The 20,865-nt window shown below is 54.0% G+C and overlaps 1 protein-coding gene across 6 annotated transcripts in view; it reads left to right on the top strand.

Moving 5' to 3' along the window:
* CPEB1 (cytoplasmic polyadenylation element binding protein 1) overlaps positions 1-20,865 on the top strand; it is a 38,675-nt gene that overhangs the window by 13,812 nt on the left and 3,998 nt on the right. For 2 of the 6 annotated variants that reach the window (XM_062612070.1, XM_062612068.1), the window contains exons 3-8: positions 856-1,044; positions 16,228-16,454; positions 17,927-18,176; positions 18,337-18,450; positions 18,548-18,652; positions 19,727-19,863. In XM_062612070.1, the coding sequence (XP_062468054.1) occupies positions 856-1,044; positions 16,228-16,454; positions 17,927-18,176; positions 18,337-18,450; positions 18,548-18,652; positions 19,727-19,863 (1,022 nt within the window). Of the gene's footprint in view, positions 1-330; positions 590-855; positions 1,045-14,424; positions 14,548-16,227; positions 16,455-17,926; positions 18,177-18,336; positions 18,451-18,547; positions 18,653-19,726; positions 19,864-20,865 lie in introns of those variants that run through there. The other 4 variants (XM_062612072.1, XM_062612069.1, XM_062612075.1 and 1 more) reach the window with 4 other exon arrangements.

Below are 20,865 nucleotides of genomic sequence, written 5' to 3'. Positions count from 1 at the left end.
CATGAAAAATTCCTGATATGAAACAGGTTCTGCTCTCTAGCCCATTCTCTTCCTCCTGTACTGGTGTGATGTGCTTGCCCAGGCTGGAGCAGGATAATGGGCTTCTCTCTGGGTATCTGGGGGTTGAAGGTTATCCTTGTTGCTTGGTGGTAAACAATGCAGAGTCAGTGAGGCACAGTGGCCAAGTTGAACCAAATAGATTATGCTAGCAGAATTGTGAAGCTTTGCATTGGGCTCTGAATTGGAGCCAGCAGCTGGAGCCTGTCCAGGACTAAAGTGTTTTTAGGTTTTGTGGGTGGAGGGAGGCGGGGACAGGAGTGCTGGGTAGCACTAAAACTAACTGTCTGCTCTGTCTCTGCTGCTGCTGCCGCTGCTCTAGTCGTTGCTGGGGGGATTGCTGCCTTGGCTGCCGTGCTGTATCGTGAAGCCCTGCTTTTGTGCTGCCTGCTCCCTCGATTCTTTGGAGCTGCACCTCTCCTCCTGCCTGCCCTCGTCTTTTGGGGGAAATCTTAGCTTGTCTTCTTACCTTTTATTTTGTAAGAGCTGATGCAGTTCTCTTGCATGGCTGAGTGACGTCACTGTCAGCACAGTAAGCATCAGCAGCCTGGTCACATGCTGACCCAGTCAGTAATGCAGACGGGATAGGAAGGTGGAGGGGCTTAGGGGGTGGGGGGCTGGTTTCTGGACATATGGTAGCCCTCCCTTTTGGGCTGCAACGGCCAGTTGCAGGAGCTGTGGCTTCAGAGCAGCAAGAGACCCGGCTCGGGGCTTAACGCTTCAGAAAAACTCCTGCTTTAGGAAGAAAAAAAAGCAGCCCTGAACTCTCAAGCTTCTGTTTGTTCTCAATCTGAGCAGACTTCCAGGACTCTGAAGAAGCAGTGGCAAGCAGGATGCTTTTCCCCACGTCCACGCAAGAGTCTTCCCGTGGCCTCCCAGACACCAACGATCTGTGCCTTGGCCTGCAGTCCCTCAACCTGACAGGGTGGGACAGACCCTGGAGCACCCAGGACTCTGACGCTGCAGCACAAACCAGCACACAGTCGGGTGAGTCTGACACATGCAGCAACAGTTGTTGGATTCATTTCTATTTTCTGGCTGGTTTAAAGCTAATGTGGAGCTATTTGCTTGTGTAACAGGGCGCTGGCAGTTACTGATGGGGGCTCCGTGACTTGTAATTCTTGTGTAATGTGGTGGTTTGAGTTGGGGAGGCTGTGGCTGCAGGTGCCACAGCCCCCTCTGCTCTGCTGTCAGTTCACTGCAGACAAGAAGTGCCGGGGTTTGTTTTGCTTGGTGCTGCAAGGCTGGTGGAGGGATAGCCTCGCTGAGAGATGAGAAATCCTCTCCCTGTTTGGAGGGAGTGGGTGGGGGGTGTGGTGTCTGGAGGCTCAACTTTGCAACGTCAGCCTCTGAAAATACCTGGTGGCAGGTAGCTCTGCAGCGGGGTTTCCCTCACCCCGCTCCATCCTGCTCGCTCCTGTGCTCCAGCCGCACTCCCGGTGGAACTCGGCCTGTGGGGTGTGGTAGGCGCAGCCGGCACTGGGCGAGCAACTTCAGGCACTAGCTCACAGCCTGGTGGGAGACTTGGAGGGATCCTTCTCCACTCCCACGTTCAACCAGAAATAGCGGCCTGTGCCTGGCAGTGGGCTGGAGGAGATGCAGTGGAATGGCTTCTGCCTTTAACTCTTTTGGTCCAGTGCAAACCTACATGATGGGCAGGGTCTGGGCTTGCAGCCACGCGCTGCTGGCTTTGCCCTTCCCCCTCCATCCTTTTCAGGCTGGTTTTGCAGCTGGCATTGGATTGGGAGGTTTTGAGGTGCTGGGTGCTTCCCCTTCAGTGGTTCAGGGTACAGTTAACTCTTCCAGAGGCAGCAGCCCTCTCAAATATCACAGGAGGGAAAGGGGTGATGCGTGTATACATCTAACCTCTCCTCAGGGTGGTGACAGAGCAGGGGGATAAAACAGAAGGAAGAGTTCATTTCGCAGATTTTGAGGGCTGTAAGAAACAGTTTCACAAGCAATGCTGTGTTTGTTCAAGTATCAGTCTGTGGAAAGATCTAGTGCTTTGGCAGAGTTTGTACAAGTTCAGCCTGGTTGCTACAGAAACTCATCCTTTTATAGCAGCGCGCTGCTGCTTTGTTAAAAGGGTAGTGCATCTCTACACAGGCTTGGGTGACACGGGAGGCCCCAGGCATAAAGTTGGTGCTGACAGGAATGTAGATGGCTTCTGGGGTGGCATGGGCAGTGCCATTGCCCGTGTAGATGTCTGGGGGGGGGAAGGGAGAGCTGTTTACCACCTCTGATATACAGGGGATGCTGCCCTTGTATAGGAAGCCCTTCTGGGACACTGCCCTTGTATAGGAAGAGCTTCTGGGACACAGCCCTGAATGGGCTGTAAAACAAAAACATCAGTTTTGCGATAGTGGAGTTTGGATCAGCTTCATCAGCATGGCCCACTTGAGTTCCTGCAGCTAACTTCCACTAGACTCGGCACCTAGGCCTGTGTGTGGGCCCCAGCACTGGTACTTAGGGTACTGCTGGCTCAAGTGCTGGTACAGTCAGGCTGCAGTAGCTGTCCTCCAGCACATGGTCCTGTGGGCTTACCCTAATGAGCCAGGTAATACCATATGCTCAGTACCTGTCCTGCTTTAGTTGCCAGCCAAAACCTTGGTAGAGTAGGGAGAAATGAAAGTTATTAGTGTGCAGTAGCTGCCAGTGCCGTAGAGCTGTTCACTCTGGTGCACATGGTGGTTAGCAGACTATGGGGCACTGAACCTCTGTTACAGGATCTTTACTGTGAAGAGCCCCCTTAAAGCAGCCAACATCCCCATGGAATGGTGCTGCTGCTGCTCACAACACCCGGCCTCTGCACAATGGTGCTGCAGAGCAGGGGCTGCTGCACACACAGGTGACCGCTCTGTGCGGGTGTCCCAGCCCAACCTGACCTGCTGCCTCTGTTCTCCTGGGAAGGATCCTGCCAGGCTGCCTTGGCAGAGGCAGGGCTATGTCTGCAGTGCTCAGGCAAGCAGGAGGTGCTCACACAAGCCTGGGGCAGCCTTTGCATGTCATGGCCTGGATGGTGGGGCCAAGAGGACTGTGGTGGGGGTGTCACTATCCGGGTGGGAGGGGCTTCTGATTTCGGGAGGGAGATGGATTTGGAGCTGATTTGAAGGTGCTCTGGCAACCTATCCCCTCTCTGAGGGTGTATGTGGTGTTGGGTGCCCCTGCTGACTGCAATGCCTCATGCTGGAGCTCCTGCTGCCGCAGAGGCCGGTGGTGGAAAGGATCTAACCTCGGGCACTGCCCTGGGCTCAGGTGGTCTGCACCCAGTGAGTGTTTATGACAGCGCATGGTAATGGCTTCTGGAATATGGCACCCAATACTGTGTGGAGAGGCCTATTTTCTCACTACTTCTGGTATTCCCCTTGGTGCATGAAGGGGGGATGGCTGGGGTGTAGAACCAGCCCAAAGGCAGCTGTGCTGCTTCCACAGAGGAGCCTTTGGCCTTCAGCAGCTCTGCAGAGGGTTGTGCCATGTGGCTGGGGGTATTACAGTTCTGACACAGTGCTCTGTCTCAGTCCCACTCTCCTTTCCCAAAAGTGCTTCTTGGTCTGGGCTCCTGTTACTCCCCTGTTTGCAGAGCTGTGGGGATGGCATTTGCTGGCTGGAGAAGTGAAGGGCTGATACCTGTGCAGCGCTGTGGTACTGCTTCAGCTGGCCCACACCTCATGTGTCTGCAGAGCTTCATCTTTCCTCCTTTGCAAGGGCCCAGAGTGGCAGTGAAAAGCCCCTGGGGAGGGGGCTCCTGTACGTCTTCTGAAAGGCTGTGAAATGCCCTTTTGGGCGGGCAGAGAAGTGTTTCTGTGACTGACAGCTGTACAGATGGATGAGCTGGCAGATGCTGATGCTTCCAGGTGGCCTGGCAGTGCTGTGGTGGAAACAAGGAGGACATGGAAAGGATACTGCTGTGTCCGGTTGCTCCTGCTGCCTAGTGCTGAGGCCTGGGAGCCTCAGGGCTGGGGTCTCCCTTGGGGTGCCCCAAGAGCAGGTGAGGCTGTGACAGTGCTGGGCTGTTGCAGGGGCTGGGGAGGGGTGGCACTGCCAGGAAGAGCTGTTGTGCTGCTGGCACCCAAGCGTTTGGAAGGTTCCAGCAGTGACTCAGCTGCGCAGACCCACGGGGAGGTGGCTGGAAGGGTGGAAATGCAAAAAAACCCTGAACAATCAGGCTAAAAATATTGCTGATGTGGTCCCCTGCAGTGCCTGTTCTCCAGTACTGATGAGCTGGGGCCTCTCTGCACAGTCCCTCCAGCACGGAGCTGTCTCGGCCTGGGAAGGACCTTTGGCTGCAAACCTTCCTGGTGTCACCTTGTGCTCCTGGGGCTGTGTCACTGTGCAGCTTGGTGCAGTGGGATCAGGTGCCTGCTGCTGAAGGAGGCTGGAGTGGTTTGTATGCTCTGATCCTGCCCACATCCCCACTTCCCAAAGGGCTCCTTGCACCCAGACAAGGTTATTGGTGCAAGTTTTCCTTCTGGGTCCAGTGCTGTAGTACATGGAGGACGTGTCCTTCACCCTTGAGCGTGCCAGATGCGCTGCCAGTCCCTAAGGCTGGTGTCTGGAGGGAGCCTTTCTGGGAGGAGGCATCTGCTGCAGGCTCAAGCTGCCTGCATTTATTGGCTGTAGGATTGAACTGCTGTCTCATAGCAGGGAAGGCATCTCAAACCCACTGCTGCCACTAGATCTGCCAGGCTGGAAATACTTCAAGTCCCAGAAACCTGCTGTGTGGCCCAGGGAGGGGCTTTTGCAGGAAACTGGCCTTGACCACTTCCAGTCCGGCCATCCCTGGGTGTATTTCTTGAGGCAGTGTTTCCCCTTCTTTAAAGTAGCCTCATATAGGCAGATGCATGTGCTTAAACCTTCAAGTCATCGCACTGCAGAGGCAAGGAGGGTTAGAGGCAGTGAGACGGGACTGCCCTTGATGGTATCCTTTACCTTCCCTGCCCTGCTCCTCAAGGAGCATGAGGAAATGGGGTCTTGATCCAGTTTTTGCCTGGAGAACAGGTGACAGCAGGACACAGGCAGATCTGTGTGCAGATTTTGTGTCTCCCTGGCTGGTTTCTAGCTGTGTGCCAACTGCTTGGTCTGGCTGGTCTGTCCTGCCCTACATTGGGAGGCTGTCCCTATGTGGGACAGCAGACTTTCCCACTGGGAAATCATCCTAAAAGCAGTCTGTTAACACTGGGTTTGCAATGCCAACCAGCAAGGGGGTTTTCAAAAGGATCAGCTCCTCCTCTGAAGAGATCATTGGCCTCTCCAGGCACCCAGCCTGGGCAGCTGAGCGCTTCCTGATGGTGTTGGATGGACCACCTTACTGTGTGTGTCTCTGCTTGTTGTGTGACCCTGAAGTTGCTGATGCAGCAACAGATCAGAGCTTTTCCTTGGATCTGCTCTTGAGACTGCAGCTCCAGCCTCCTTCATGCCCTCTCCGCTGGCGGCTGCTGTCTCATTCTCTATCCTGCAAGGTTACAGCTCCAGTCACTGTGATGCTGGGAAAATGCTCCTGCTGACTTTCTAGCCCCTGGCTCTTGTGTTTCTCAGAGCAACTTGTTTCTGCAATCAGCTTGAGCGCATTGATGATGTGTAGCTGCTGAAAATGTGCCAGGCTGGAACTGCAGGCAGCGTGTGGGCATTGCCTGGCAGGTAGCTGAGGCTTCCAAGTGCTAATCACTCTGAAACCTTCAAGGCAAAAGCCCCTCTGAAGGATAAAAGGAGAGAGCTGTTACAGAGGGGTGTGTGGCTGTTGTCGTGGCTTCCCAGCCTTTCTTCTCTGTGACAGCGGGAGGGACTTGAGCTGCTACTGCAGGGAGGGCTGTGCTCAGGCTGTCCTCAGGAGTGCTGTGTGTGGTGGCAGGCACCTGAGAACCCCTCCAGTGAGAGCTGCTGATCAGGCTGGGGGTTGATGCTGATAAGTACAACACAGCAGTCACTGGCCTTCCTTGAGCTGCTGGCTTGAGTGCTGAGCTGCAAGGCTTGAGGAAGGCCCTGGAGGGGTAAAGGGTCAGTGAGGGAAGTCCCCCAGATCCCTGGGTGTTTGATTTGCTGCTGGGCTAATTCACCATGGAGCCAGGTGCCTGCTCCATAGAGCTCTGCTTTGTGCCCCTCTGCGTGTCTCATCTCTCCCTGCTCTTTTACCTGCAGTCTCTTGGACAAGCGGCTTCAATGACTGCTTGGGTGTGCCCTCTGCTCCTGTGTATTCCTGCTTGGCTGCAAGAAAATCCTTGTGCTAGAGGGAGGTTTTGGAGGGTTATGCTGGTAGAGGAGAGCTCAGCATCTGGGTAACTCCAGACTGTCCCCTGAGCATCCAGGGATTTTTTTTCCCTTTCTTTCTAGTGAAAGTGGAGCTTCAGGTCCAGGAGTGAGCCCTTCATCCTGAGTGAGGCTCGGAGCTAAGCCTGAGCCTGCCTGGAAAACTCAGTAAAAGGTTCCTTCATGCTGCTGCCAGCATGGCTGCAGGGAGGAGGCCAGACCACCTCTTGCCAGCCAAAGACCTGTGGGGGGTGTGTGTGTTCCTGAATTCCCTTTGTTCTTGGTGTACCTTATTGCCTTGAGAGGAGCACAGGCTTTCCTGAGAGCTGTGTGTATGCCCTGGTCCTGCTGGAGCAGCCAGCTTACTGCTCAGGGCTTGGTGAAGGCACAAGTGTGGTGGTGCCTTTTGAGGGGTTGTTATAATAATGCTGTAAGGGAGCAAAGCTGGGAGCTGGCTTGACTTGCATGGTTATTGTCTTGGTGGCTGTACTTCAGGAGTACCTGAAATGGCCTTACTAAAAGCTTGCCCCATGCACTCTTAGCTCTTGTAGGGCTTTCCTGAGGCTGTGCTTGGTGTGGCTGCTGAATGGGCACTTGTTTCTTGAGCATGTTTCAACACGGGCTGCTCATGCTCTGTGTGCTGCGGTGTAGAAAGCAGCCAGCACTGAACAGCTTCAGACTGTGTGGTTCTTACCAGAATCAAATATGTATCAAATAAGTTGCTCTTAATCCCCCTCTTAAAGCTTCCATTCGAGCAGCTTCTGAACAGATTTATTTTTATTTGGGCTGATGCTGTGAAACAAGCTGCAGTAACTGGCACAGGAACTGAACCAGCATCTCTGCTTGTATCCAGCTCCAGCTGAAGTGGGTCAGGGCAGCCTCTTGTGCTTGCAGGAGCAGGCACCCAAACCCCTCCCCTTGGATTCTGCTAGGAAAGATGTTCTGTTGCAGCCTCTGGAGCACCCTGAGGGGCTGCTGTTGCTGCCTGTGTGCTCTCTGGAGGTAACAGCATATGAGTGTGAGTGCAAGGAAGGCACAGGCTTCTCAAGCCTCTGATGCTGTTTGGAACTGTTGGTGTGATGAGGAAAACACTCCAGCAGTGGCAGATCTGCTCCCTTCATAGACATACAAGTGGTGCTCCACTGCCTGGTGGTGTTGCCATCTGCAAATACACTTGGGGCCTATAGAGCTGCCTCTGAGCTCTTGGCTCCAGCTGTGGTCTGGAGCATGGGCTGGATCCTGAGTGAGCTGGAACAAGCAGCTCTCTTCTGAGAAGAGCGTCAGAGCTGCTCTTTGGTGGCTCTAGCTTAGTCTTTCTTTCCCTTTGTGATTGCTATTGGTGGTTTAGCTGTGTGCAAGCTCTGGCCTGGGGTAAGATTGATTCCTAGGATGGTGCCACTGAAATGGTGAGTGGTGTTTTCTTCCAGCCATTGCACCACTACCTGCTTAAGAGCAGATGGAGTGTCTGCTTGCTGTGCATGTGGATGGAAAAGGTGCTGTCTGCTGCAGTAGTAATGTGGTAGCTCTCTAGAAGAGGTCCCGAGTGTGCTCAGTGCCTTCATGACCAGCAACACAGCATGTGCAGGTCTCTGTGCTTCCACTTGGAGCCAGGGAGGGACCTGCCTGGGCTTCACACAGCAGCTTCTGGAGCTGCTCTCTCAGTGTGTGGGGGCTGCCTGCAGCAGAAGGTAGGAGTGATGCTGCTCCTCCCCTTCCCCAGCTCCAGTGAGACAGACCCTGAGTGTCCAACATCCATCTGTTCCTGCTGTAGACTTGACTTTGTCCCTGGTGTCACTGTGGCGACCAGGCTGTGGAGCTGGTGTTGTGGGATGACCTGTCATTGTGGTGACTGGCCTGTTTGTACAGCTGAAATGCCTCTGGCTGACTTGTGTGGGGACTGCTGTAAGAGGATATCCTAGGCCCTTGGCAGTGTTCTTGACAGGCTGTCTTCAGGGTGATAGAGGAATTCAAGTTGGAAAGGACCTCCTGAAGTTCAACCTCCTACTCAGAGTGGAATGATCTGCTGCCAAAGGATGTTGTGGTCCTCAGCTAAGAGCCTTCCTGGGAGCACAGGCTGAGGGCAGGGGTGGCAATTCCAGCAGCACCACATATCTCTGAGAAGATACATCCTGTGTGTCCCTTAAGTGCTGGCAAAAGAGCTGATTCACAGGTGATGTCTGTGCTGCTGCTGCCAGCCTCAGGTCTGCTCTGACACAGCAGCAGCCAGCTTCTGTGTGACATGGCCCTGGAGAAGGGCCCAGCTCCCCTCCTTGCCCCTCTGGCTTGGGCTTTTCCTCTCCAAGAGTGCAGAGGGAAGGTGAAGCAAACCCCTAAAGCTGTCATGCTGTACCTGAGGCATGCAGTTGTGGGAACTGGGAATCTGTTAGCATCACTGGTGGTGCAGGGTGTGCTGCTCTAGCAACAGCGAGTGGCCTTTTGCCAGCTGAAGGCCTCAGAGGGGCTTTTGTGCCATTTTTCAAAGTTTGCATGCATTTGGGACTAAAGCCTGTCTTTAGCTGGCCTGCCTTGCCCAGTGGGGTATGGCCAACAGCCTGCTCCTGTTGATCCCCCAAAGAGCATCCTTTTCCTCTAAGGGTGGGTGCCCTGAATGACTGGCACCCACAAACGTGGATGCAGCCGAATGGTGCAAATGAGTCACCCTTGTTAGCACGTACGGTCACATTTGTTGTGGAGCTGCCACCTTGGGCTTCCAGCAGGAAATGGAGAGGAGTTTGATGCTTAAATATAGAGGTGTTTGTTCCTGAAGCTTGCAAAGCTCAATGTTGGCAGGATTCGACCTGAATATGTTGGGGTTTAAATCTTCCTGGGACTGATGCAGTTAAAACCTGCTGCGTTTCAATGTGCTGAGCTCTGCTGTGGCAGTCTGCTTAGTGAATGTAATCACCTGCACACTTCCAATCCTGCCTCATGTTTTAGCTGTCTTGACTGTTGTTATATTTACCTTGGGCTTCTGTTTTCCCTTCCCAGAACACAGTAGTAAATGCCTGCCTCAGGAAGCTGTGAGATTTGTTGCCATCCATGTCTTGCTTGACACAGGAGAAGGACTTATGCTCTCAATGTTAGTGCAAGAAGCTGTTCCTAGTTCTGGTTCCATTTTTCAGGGCGTACTGGGGAAGTGACTTACCATTGTGGTGCCAGAGCCAAGAATAGCCCTCAGGTGTCCTGACTCCAATTCTGTGGTTGAGCTGTGGGATCATGCTGCCTTTTTCTATTCCCCTGCCCCCTTCTTAACAGACCAGAAATAGCTGCCTGAATATCCTCAGTTCTTCTCTGCCCCAGATGAAGGATCTGGCAGGGCAGAGGTTCCTCTTGGGTAGTTCAGAAACAGAAGGGGCTGTGCTGGAGTTACTATTTAGATGGTGGCTGCTGCTGGTTTGAGCACATATGCAGCTCTGGGAGCTGCTGGTCTTGAAAGTTGGCAGATGGTTCAAGATGATTGAGACTTGTGATGTACAGCTCTGGAGGGGATGTGTGCCTGGGATTTCAGGTGTCTTTACACCAGCACTGACTTGTTTTTTCAATGGAGTAATGAGTGTAATAATCAAATGGGGAGCAGTGGAGCTGGGCAGGACCTCTTGAGGTGTCTGTGCTGCTCTGAGCTCTCAGGGACCAAGGACAGGGTCACTTCCATCTCTGGGCCCTGTCCTGTGGCTGCTCCACTTAAGAGGAAGAAATTTTTGTGCCACTTGCCTTGCTGCAGCTTTTCCCTGTTTTTTTTGTGAACCTCTAAGAGGCTGCAGCTCCCTTTGAGGAGCAAATAGAGTGGGAAATAATGTGCTGAGCAAAGCCCACTCCTGTCCTGTGTGCTGCAGCCCTGTGTCTGTGGTGGCAGCTTCTGCTGGGCTTGGTTCTGTTGGTGCTCCCAGGGCATGCTGGCTCCTCCTGGCAGTGAGAGGGCCCATGAAGTGCTGAAACTTCACTTAGGATTAGCCTGGAGCATCACTTGCCTCACTTGCCCCTTCCCCTGCAGTGAGTGGGAGCTTGGTGCTGCTGTGTGATGGGGGAAGCTCACTCTGGCAGCTTGTTTGTGTCCCTGCTGGAACTACAGGGATGTAAATTGAAGATGGAGGAGGTGGTTAAGGTGCCCATGTGCCTTTCAGAGAGGCAAATGCTTCTCTTGCCATCAAGTTGCTTAGTGTCTGGAGGAGGTGCTGCTTTTTGGCTGACTAAAGCCATTCAGCCTGCTCCCACCCCACCACAGTGGGGCCTGGCTGGTGGCAGAAACTGCAGACAAGCTGTTTCTCTGGAGCTGCAGCAGGCCATTGTTCAGGACACAGCCTTTACTCTTTGTGGGCTTATTTGACAAATGACAAAAGAAACTGCCCTGTGTTTGGTCTCTAGGGCCTTGGTCACGCTGCTTCCCAACTCTGCTGCCCTGTCCTGAATGTGCCTCTGGCTCCACAGCCTCTGGGCACAGCATGTGTCATGGGTGGAGGCAGAAGCATGTGGCACTGAAACCCATCTCTTCTGCCCTGCTTCTCTTGCTAAGAGCTTTCCTGTTGATCTGTCCTTGCCTATGCTAGGAGATGAGGGCAGAAGGGTGGGCTTTCAGTGTAAGCAGTAGCTGGTGGATAAAGGGGGGTGTTCTGAAAGTCTGCCATCCGTCCTGCACTGAGTCATCTCCTCTCTGGAGATGGAAATGTCTCTGTCAAACCTTGCTGGTGGTGCCAGCCAGCAAAAGTGACCCTCTGAAGCCTTTGGCATTGTAGGCCTGCTGGTCACTTCTCCATAGGCTTTTTATTTTTCTCCAGTCCTGCAGCTTTTAAGGGCTGGAACACCTCTTCAGAGGGTGACTTCAGGAAGTGTGTGCCTGTGCTCATCCAGCACTCAGTGCCACTGCTGGATGCAGTGAGGAACTACCTGCATCTTGAGCAGGTAGGGGCCAGACATGCCACATGCTGTGGCAGTGTAAGAACCTGGGGCCTGATGTGCTGTGTCTTGTGTCCTGCATAGTTACATGCACCTTCAGGCTTGTGAGGAGTCTGTAATGGGTGTCCACTGGTGTTCTTTGTGTGGGGAAGAACTTGAGCAGAAGGCCCTGGCCAAGTGTTAGTTGAGAGGTTTTCTTGCAAGACTCTGTTTCCAGGTAACTTGGCTAAAACTGTCATGCTAAGGAGGGAAGAGCCATCAGTGCTGCTCTGCTGATGTGCTGCTGGCTTGTTCTGTTCGGTGGTGCCCTGCAGGCCCAAGCTAAAGCACAAGTACTTGTTCAGAGGACAGCTGAATGGTTGCAGAGCTCTTTCTGTTAACTACAGCTGTCAGGAGTAAATGCAGTGGATGCTCCATATGGTGTTTTTCTTAAGGTCTTATTAAAGGCATTAAAGCATCATTTGTCATCAGCAGAATGGGAAGGCGGTTTATTTACCCAGAGCCCTTCCTTGAGCTGTCAGCATCTGTAAGCCCAGCTCCTTAGGGCTCATCTTTACTCCCATCTCTTCTAAAAATTGACTTGGTCAGTGTTACCTGGAAGGTCTAGTTCTGAAGTGTCTGTGAATGGCAGCACAGGCCAGGAAGCTGCATGGTCCTGAGCAGGTGCTGGAAGTCTGAAATTGCAAATCTAACCAGCACATGGAAGAATAAAAGCTGTTCTGGGCCTGGTTGGGCACCTTTCTGTTGGGGTGCCTTTCCAAAGGTGTGTGCTGTGAAATGCATGTGGAGCTAAATTTCTGGTGAACAAGGATGTGGAGTTGTTGGAGAGACCCTAGAGGAGGAGATGCTGTGAGGGCTGGAGCAGCTCTGCTCTGGAGCCAGGCTGAGAGAGCTGGGCTGGGTCAGCCTGGACAAGAGAAGGCTCCTGAAGGGGAGACCTTAGAGCAGCTCCAGTGCCTGAAGGGGCTGCAGGAAACCTGGAGAGGGGCTTGGGACAAGGGATGGAGGGACAGGCCAAGGGGAATGGCTTGAACCTGCCAGAGGGGAGACTGAGATGAGCTCTTAGGCAGAAGCTCTTCCCTGTGAGGGTGCTGAGGCGCTGGCACAGGGTGCCCAGAGAAGCTGTGGCTGCCCCATCCCTGGCAGTGTTCAAGGCCAGGTTGGACACAGGGGCTTGGAGCAAGCTGCTCTAGTGGAAGGGGTCCCTGCCTGTGAAGGGGTTGGAACTGAATGAGCTTTAAGCTCCCTTCCACCCAAACCAGCTTGTGGCCCTATGAGCCCAGTAGCTCAGTGGTTGGTAACTGGATTTAAAAGGTAGCTTGGGATCTGTGGGATGGAGTTGGCCTGAAGAGTAGGAACAAGCCAAGCTGTGAAGCCCATGCTGTGGGCTCAGTGTAGCTGTGTACTGCAATGTGAAGCATCTGGCTTGGGTGCGATGGGTCCAAGATGCTTGCATGTGCTCCCCTAGGTGTGTTTAAGCATCCTGGAATAATGCAGGAATGAAGGGCACACATTACAGCAGCACTGTGCTGATAGTTGAGCTTTTCCTAGTAAATTCTAAGGAGGAGGAGTGGTTTGTGGGGCTCCATGGAATGACCTGAGTGCCTGCGAGCTGGACGAGCGCCACACTAGGATCGAGCCTGCTCCACAGAGCTCTTAAATCTGTCAGCATTTGGCTGACATGCTCCAAGATGGAGCACACTGGCTCCAAATCCAGGCATTAAAGCTGCAGCAGTGAGGCAAAAGTCAGAGCTGAGTTTCTATTAAAAGCTGCCTTTCTGCTGTCCCCTGCAAAGGAGCATTGGCATGTGCCTCGCTTGCAGCTCTGGTTGGAGGCAGGGAAAGTTCCAGAAGCTCCCTGCAACCAGCTATGCTCCAGCTGCTGTGGGAGTGCCTGAATGGGAACAGTGGTGACCCTTCACTTAAAACTTCCCCCCAAGATGTGGAAAGTACTTTGTTTGCACTGAGGGAGTTGGGTTTAGTCTGATGTTTGCTGCTTCCTCTGGTATCTTCAGGGATGCTTTTGGCACCAGAAATTGCTGATGCATCTTGTGTGTGCACTGGGAGTATTTTTTTTTTTTCCCTTGGAGCTGCCTGCTTGGGAGGGGAGACAAGGCCAGCTTCCCTACAAGAGCTGTGGTTTTACTAACCAGCCCTGATGGCTTGAGGGCTTGTTTTAGGTGGGCAACTTTGAGAGGCTCTTGCACCCCAGTCAGTGGGGATTCTATGGGTTAAAGCTGGATGCCTTTGGGCTGGGGAGTGAGAACTAAGATCTGGCTTCTCCTGCAGGTGTTTCCGAGGCTGCCTGCAAAGCTGGGCTTAAGGGATCCTTGCTGTGCGAGTGGAGAGGAGGAAACTGAGTGTGGCTCATGGCTTTTCCTCCCAGTGTCCCTGTGAGTGGCTGTAGGTGCTGAGTGAAGCAAGTCAGACCCACTGAGGTGATGTGGGGGGGTCTCCGTGAGCTCTGTGACCGAGCACCTGTGCAGCATCCTTCTGGGGTGGATGAGGTCCATCTGCATTAACAGCAGGTTAGGAGTGGGTCAGTTGGAGCTGGCAGGTTTTTGCTTGGTGCTGACACTCGGATGCCCAGACAGCAGATCCCTTCAAAGGCCAGTAATGCTGCTGCTTGAATGCACTTGTACTAGCCTTACTGGTTTTCTAGGTGCGGTGAGAGCTGTGCAATACTGGGAGCAAATGTGTAATTGGTGGCTGTAGCAAGCTGGAGTGGTGGCAGAGATGAGGGTGGAATCAATGATGCAAAGCTGATGGACCCTGTAATGCCTTTGGGAGCTCCTGATGAGCCCCTGAGTTCTTTCTGATGCATCCCCACATCCCAAATGGAGTTCTGGTCCTGCATCTCTGATAACCAGGAGGCGAGGTGCAGGACAGCATTGACTGTTAGCAATCTGCATGACATTCCCTGCTCCAGATCTGTCAGTGCTGCGTGCACGGGGTCAGCACAGGGTGTTACAAACCCACCGTGCTCAGTGGCTGAGGAGGGTGTCAGTGCTGGAGTGTGTGTTGGCAGCAAGGTTTGGGCTGTGGGAGCAGCTGCTTTGCTTTGACTCTTGTGCTGTTTAGTGAATAATCAGATTTTTGAGCCCGTTTCACACATTCATCTGTCTCCCTTGAACAATGCACTGGCTGTATTTTTAAACAAATCACGTGGCTTCAGGGAAGTGGCCAAACCAGCGTAGAGCAGCTTGCCTGGGCTGGGAGATGCTCTGCCCTGGGCTGGGACTGGGAGGGGAGGGAAGGAACGGAACAGCCTCCTCGCCAGCTCTAGCTGCTGCTGCAGTGTTCCCTCTGCTGCCCACCACTGCTGGTGGGGCTGCTGCTGCCCCAGCTCTGTCCGGGGTAAGTACCACTGCCCAGCAAGTGCTTTGTGGCACTGGGCTGGCTGTAAGCACAGGGGCTGCTGCTGGGAGAGCCAAACAGATACTCAAAGTGCCTGAGGTCTGTTCACAGTGCCGCCAGAGGTGAGTTCATAGACCTGTGCAGTAGCCAGAATGTATCTGTGCCTCTGTTGGGAGAACTCGCAGGGATAATGCTGTGTAAGTGGGGAGATGCTGTGACTGTCGCTGCTGCTCCTGCAGCTCTGCCTCAGATTGAGGTAGATCCTTCAAGTAAAGGATCCACCTCCATGTCTGTGGGGTTTCTGATGTCTTGTGAGGCTGGAGATGCTGGCTCCCCAGCAGGTGTGCCACTGGATAATGTGGCTTGGGATGGGTCTGTCCCAGCACCTGGCTTTGGGTGTGTGTGACAGCTTTCTGTGATGCTGGCGCTGAGGTGGTGCTGGTGTCTGGCAGAGCAGTTGAGTATGGTGGCATTTTTTTACTCACCTGGTTTGGGCAGTGTCTTGGATTGTTAATGCTCTTCTGCTCAAGAGCTACTGAAAACCTTGGTTGTAAAACCTGTGGTCGTAGCTGGATGGGCTAGGATGGGTCTGGAGGATATCAAGTGGATCCCAAACTTGCTTTGCTGAAAACTGAAAGCTACAGGGTGAGCTGCCTTGTTTTGCAGCCTCTGAATAATTAAAACCATTTCTGAATGCTTTGCTCTTCCCATTTGGTTTGGGGACACATTCAGCTTGCTGAGACTTGCTCCTTTTGAATAGAGCTGGCTGGTGTCATGCCCCTGTGGGATGCAGTGTGGCTGAGTCTGCCCTGTGTTCCCTCCCCTTCTGGGTGGCAGCTGATCCCACACTACTGCCCTATGGAGCAGGGTGGAACTTTGACCCTTCGGTGGCCCGGTGCTCCAAGCACAGGGCAGCTCTGTTTGCAAGAAGGAATTTGCTTGCTTTGGTTCCTCAGTGGGAGGAAAAGCTGCTGCATGAGGGAAGCAGCCTGGTGTGCGCCTGTCTGTCTGCTCTGGGGCAGGGGCCTGACCAGACAGGCTTGTTGTGAGCGTGGCCTGGGGATGGTGCTGCTGCTGACTGGGAAGTGTGTCCTTTGTCAGCAGGCTAGGCTGGCACACTGCTGTCTGCCTGGAGCAGCTTCTCTTGGGGTTGGTGTGTGGTGGCCCGCTGTGGAGGCTCACATGCCTGCTCATGGGCCAGGCCTTGTTCCTCTCAGCCTGTGCAGCAGAGTGTGCAGCAGAGACTGGCCATGGGCCTGCTCTGTGCCCCCCTTGCTACAGCTGCATGGGCATCTGCACCGCTGGGGCCCAGCCTGCTCCCCTAACAACGCAGGCTTGGTGGAGCGGCCTGTGTGGAGCACCTGCATAAGGTCCATAACCAGGACATGGGGGCTATCATTCTCTTCCCAGATGACATCAGATCTTCTGGCTGATCTCAGCCTTGGGAGAGTAACGCATGCTTTTGTCTGTCACCACACTGGGCTGCTGCTGCTGGCTGCAGCTGATGGCAAAGAATGCAGCCTGGCTGGAGCTGTGTGGAAGGCTGGTTCCTGCCACATGTGCTGCTGGCTATGGGCTGAGAGGAGCTCAGTGCCCTCCTGGGCTGCTGCCACGGGAGCTGGGAGGGAAGGCAGGAGGTGTGTCATGCTGCAGTGCTGATGGGCTGTGTTTCTATTGCAGTTCTCAGCATGCTGAGTAACCCTCTGGGGAACGTCCTGGGGAAGCCCCCGTTGGGTTTCCTGCCTCTGGACCCCATTGGCTCTGACCTGTCAGAAAAGTTTTCCACACCAACACTGAGGAATTCCCGCCTGGACTCCCGCTCCCTCCTGGACTCCCGCTCCAGCAGCCCCTCGGACTCGGACACCAGTGGCTTCAGCTCTGGCTCGGACCACCTCTCAGACTTGATTGTAAGTTTGGGTCTTGCACCCACTCTCTGATTCCTGGGGTGTCTTGTCATGTTTCTGGGAGCATGGGAGAGCTGGAGGGGCTGCAAGGCACAGCCCTGCCTACTCAGGAGGGGAAAAGAGTACTTCAAAGAGCTTGTCATGCCCACACAGACACAGCAAGCTTCTGCAGCCCAGGGTTTGGAAGAAGGGCTGCTCATGTGGCCTTTCCTGCAGCACAAATTAGCAATATCCTTGTATAATTTTGGTCTAAATAATATTTTGGCCTTTTAGCTTTGTGCTTGCAGCCCCAAGGGGTTGAAGTAGCTTCCAGAGGGGTCTGAGTGCTTGAGCTTGTGTGTGGCAGTGGGGTGTCTGTGCCCTGGTCCCAGCAGGGAGGTGGTTGAGTGGCACAGATGCCTCCAGGCTCCAGCCTGGACTTCTCAGAAGCTCCTGTCCCTGCCTTTCATTGCCCTTCCCATTTGCTGACTGCACTTCATCTCTGGGCAGCTGCTTCTAGAGCAAACTGGGTCTAGCCTACTCCCATTCCTTACAGCACAGCTAAATTTGGAAGCTAGTGAGTGTCTGTGTTGCTGCCCCAGTCTGTGCTGCTGGGTCTGTGTCACAGTGGCTCCAGCTAGCTCTGGCTGCTGCTGCAGGGCTCATTCTCAGGATCTGAAGGCCACAGCCAGGGACAAGCTGCTCCTGGCTCTGCTGTGGTGTAGCTGTGGCCTTGACCCCCACATTGGGGGGGCAGGAAGGACATGGTTGTCTTGATGTGGATTCTCCTAGAGGGTTGGCGTCTGGAGCAGGGACTCTGGTGATGGCAGGCAGTGTGAGGCAGCGGGGCTTTGTGCTGGCCTTGTTCGTAAGGTCAGGTCTCCCTTGTCATGGGATGGCACTCTGAGCTGCACAGCGTCTCCCATCCCTGCTGGCTCATTAATCCTTGCTTCTGCTCCATCCACCTGGGGAGGCATGTTCAGCCTGGAAGAGTTGGCTCTGCAGGCAGCCGAGCCCTGGGCTGGGAGCTGCTCTGCACAGGGTGAGTGCCTGCTGGCTGCCTGCAGAACTGGTGGGTGCTTCCAGAATGTCCTGCAGGCAGGGCCTTCAGTGGTGCACAAGGCTGCTCCTGGGGTGCCTCAGTGCTCCCTGGGGCTGGCAGCTGTCCTAGAGGCTGCACAGGCAGGGAGTAGCTGGTGGCTTGGTGGGCTGCAGGGTGCCTCCTGCTCCAGGTCCCTGCTGCTGCTCATGGTTTGGGTGGGAAATGGCTTCAGGGTTAGGCCCTTTCCAGGAAACCATGGTCCTGTCAGGCTGCTGGGGCAGTGAGAGGGCTGCTTTCCTGCTGTCGCCACATCTCAGAGGGTCTTGGGTGACCAGGAATTGCCATTAGGTGACCAGGAATTGCAGGTGAGGGCAGGGCCCAGTGTGGCACATGTCCTCCAGTATTATGTCATGTTACTCAAAGCTGGGTCTTAATGTGGATTTTTCTCTTGCAGTCAAGCCTTCGGATCTCCCCCCCTCTACCTTTCCTGCCCCTCAGTGGGGTGTCAAGAGACCCCCTAAAGATGGGAGTAGGGTCCCAGCTGGATCAAGATCAAGCTGCTCTGGCTGCAGTAACTTCCTCCCCAGCCAGTGCATCGAAAAGATGGCCTGGAGCATCAGCGTGGCCTTCCTGGGATCTTCTGGACTCTCCAGAAGACCCCTTCAGTATTGAAAGAGAAGCTAGGCTTCACAGGCAAGCAGCAGGTAAGTTGGATGATGGGTCTCAGCAGGCTTCAGTGGCAGCTGCCTCCTGCTGCTGCAGCTCTGCCGAGCCTATGGCTGTGAAACATGGGGATTTGTTTGGAGAACTATGGGAGAGCAAAGTAAATGGTCCTGTACTGAGTGTTGTTGGTGCTTGTCCAAGCTGTGAATGAAGCAACCTGTACCTGGAGTGGGCAGCTGCCTCCCCGAAACTACAAGAACCCCGTTTACTCCTGCAAAGTGTTCCTGGGAGGAGTCCCGTGGGACATTACGGAAGGTGAGCAGCCCCTGGCCCTGCGCTGTGGGTTTTGCCTCCGGGAGGGTGTGGGGTGGAGCCTTTTCTGGGATATTGACTCCTCTCCTTCTGTCTGTAGCTGGACTGATCAACACCTTCCGTGTGTTTGGCTCCCTGAGTGTGGAGTGGCCTGGTAAGGATGGCAAACACCCACGCTGCCCTCCCAAAGGTAATATGCCTAAAGGTAATAGCGACACGGTAGGGTTACTTTTTTCCCATGCTATGTTACAGCACGGATCTGGGCTGGTACGGCTGCATGCTGGTGACTGGATGGTACAGAGCACCCTAGGGTAAATGTCCCACACTCACTTGGGTGAGCACCAGAGCACTGTCACCTTGAACCTGGTGTGTCCCCCCTGTCCCTAGCAGGGCTGGGCAGAGTGTGGGGTGGGGGGAGCCCTCTCTGGTGCTTCTGGAGCCCCATGAGGGTCTGGCTCGCCCTGGGTGCTTGCTGCCAGCACATGCATCCTCGAATCCAGTCGTGTGTCTGCAGTGAGCTGGCAGCTTAGGGACTGGTGAGCTGAGCAGTGCCTGGGGTGTCCTTGTGCCTGAGGTAGCTGGGCTGATGTGTTGTGTAAGCAGTGATGAGTTCCTCAGTGAGGAGCAACTAGTTTGTAGGCTCGGTGGTGCCTGGTGGCCTCATTCAGTTACTAGCACAGTGTGAGGTGCAGAGTGCTGGTGCTGTGGGAAGTGATTTTGAAGCCCTGAACTTTGTGTATTTCTGGGCCAAGACATCATAAGTATCATAAGTATCATAGAATCATAGAATAGTTAGGGTTGGAAAGGACCTTAAGATCACAGAGTTCCAACCCCCCCTGCCATGGGCAGGGACCCCTCACACTTAAACCATCTCACCCAAGGCTTCATCCAACCTGGTCTTGAACACTGCCAGGGATGGAGCAAAGTCTGTTTCCCTGCAGACCACACTGTGGCCTGGCTGGTGGTGCCCACTTGTCCCATCTAGATGTGGCAGGGAGGATGGACAGTGGTCCACATGGCACTGGATGTGGACAACCTGCCCCTTTGTGCTGGGTTTGGGCTATTTCTGAGCTTGGCTGAGCCCTGGGCATCTTGGGTGGGTTGTGTGTGGAGGGACTGCAAATTGCCCTCCCCTAGAAGGGCTTGTGAATAGCAAGGAACATGCAGTGCAGATCCTTTGGCATCTGAGAGTGATTTTTTGAGGGTGTCTGCAAACAGGGATGATCTTTCTCATCTGCTCCAGTTCTAACAACTGCTTCTTTCCCTTTACCTCTAAAAGGATACGTCTACCTGGTGTTTGAGTCGGAGAAATCTGTGCGTGCTCTCCTCCAGGCATGCTCCCAGGACTTGCTAAGCCCCGATGGGCTCTCTGAATACTACTTCAAGATGTCCAGCCGTAGGATGCGCTGCAAAGAGGTGAGCAGACCTGTGAGAGTCACTCTGCAGATGACAGCAGGAGATGCTGATGAGATCCTTGGAGACAAGGGGATGGGCAGTGTTGCTATGCTCTGGGAAAGCAGGGCTAAAAAAGAGCAGCAGAAGTCAACTTGCTCTTGGCTCTCTTTAACTGATGTGTTCCTGTAGGGCAGCTGGATGTGGGCAAGGAGGGAAGTGGCAGGTCAGTGTTTGTGACCTTCACAACAGCTTGTGTCCAGAACTGTGGCATGGGTCTCCTGGATCTGTGGCAGACCCTGGCTTCATGAAGCCAAGTGGCTTCGTGCAGCTGGAAAGGAGCACAGGAACAGGAATTTTTCTGCTTCATGCTGCTTTCAGCACACCTTTCCTTGCAGGGACAAACTTTGATCCCCTTAGTGCTTTGTTAGATCTCCCATGCTTGCAGAATGAATGGCTCTTGTGCTCACTACAGGCAGGTATTTTGGATCCACAGCTGAAGTTGCAGCCTCTCCCCAGTGTGGTTGTGGCTGCCTGACCTGTGGAGGTGGTGGGGCTGGGCTCAGCCTCCTGGTGAAGGGAGAATGTAGCTGTAGATGGGGTACAGCTGTGTAAACTTGTGGAGTTAAAGGATTGAGATTCAGCTCTTACCTAGGCAGGCACAAACTCCTTGTGCTTCAGAAGCTCTCCTGGTGTGTGGCTGTTGGCAGTGCTTTCATGCTTGGTGATCTAGTGCTCATAGAAGTTTATCCTCTCCAGAGCCCTGTATCAGCTGCTTTGCATATGGAAACTCCTGTTGAAATTAGCAGTGGTTTTCTGTGCTGGGAGGCATCTCACTGGGCTGTAAATGGAGGGTACAGACAGCAGGAGGAATCCACTTGTACATGGATTGTATCCTGGCTGCCAGCCCTGAGGAGGGACCAGGGCTTTGGACTCCCATTTGGCTGGAAGTGGAGCAGTGTGGCTGTTGGGTTCTGTGCGCTCTTGCAGGCATTTGGAGCAAAACTGGAGCTCCAGAGCTCTGGA

This window comes from Pezoporus occidentalis, unplaced genomic scaffold (genome assembly GCF_034315485.1).
Source record: "Pezoporus occidentalis ecotype Australia unplaced genomic scaffold, CSIRO_AGI_Poc_V1 ctg159, whole genome shotgun sequence".
Classification (NCBI taxonomy): domain Eukaryota; kingdom Metazoa; phylum Chordata; class Aves; order Psittaciformes; family Psittacidae; genus Pezoporus; species Pezoporus occidentalis.
The sequence above is the reverse complement of the archived record's forward strand: the minus strand, read 5'-3'. Positions and strand labels throughout refer to the sequence as shown.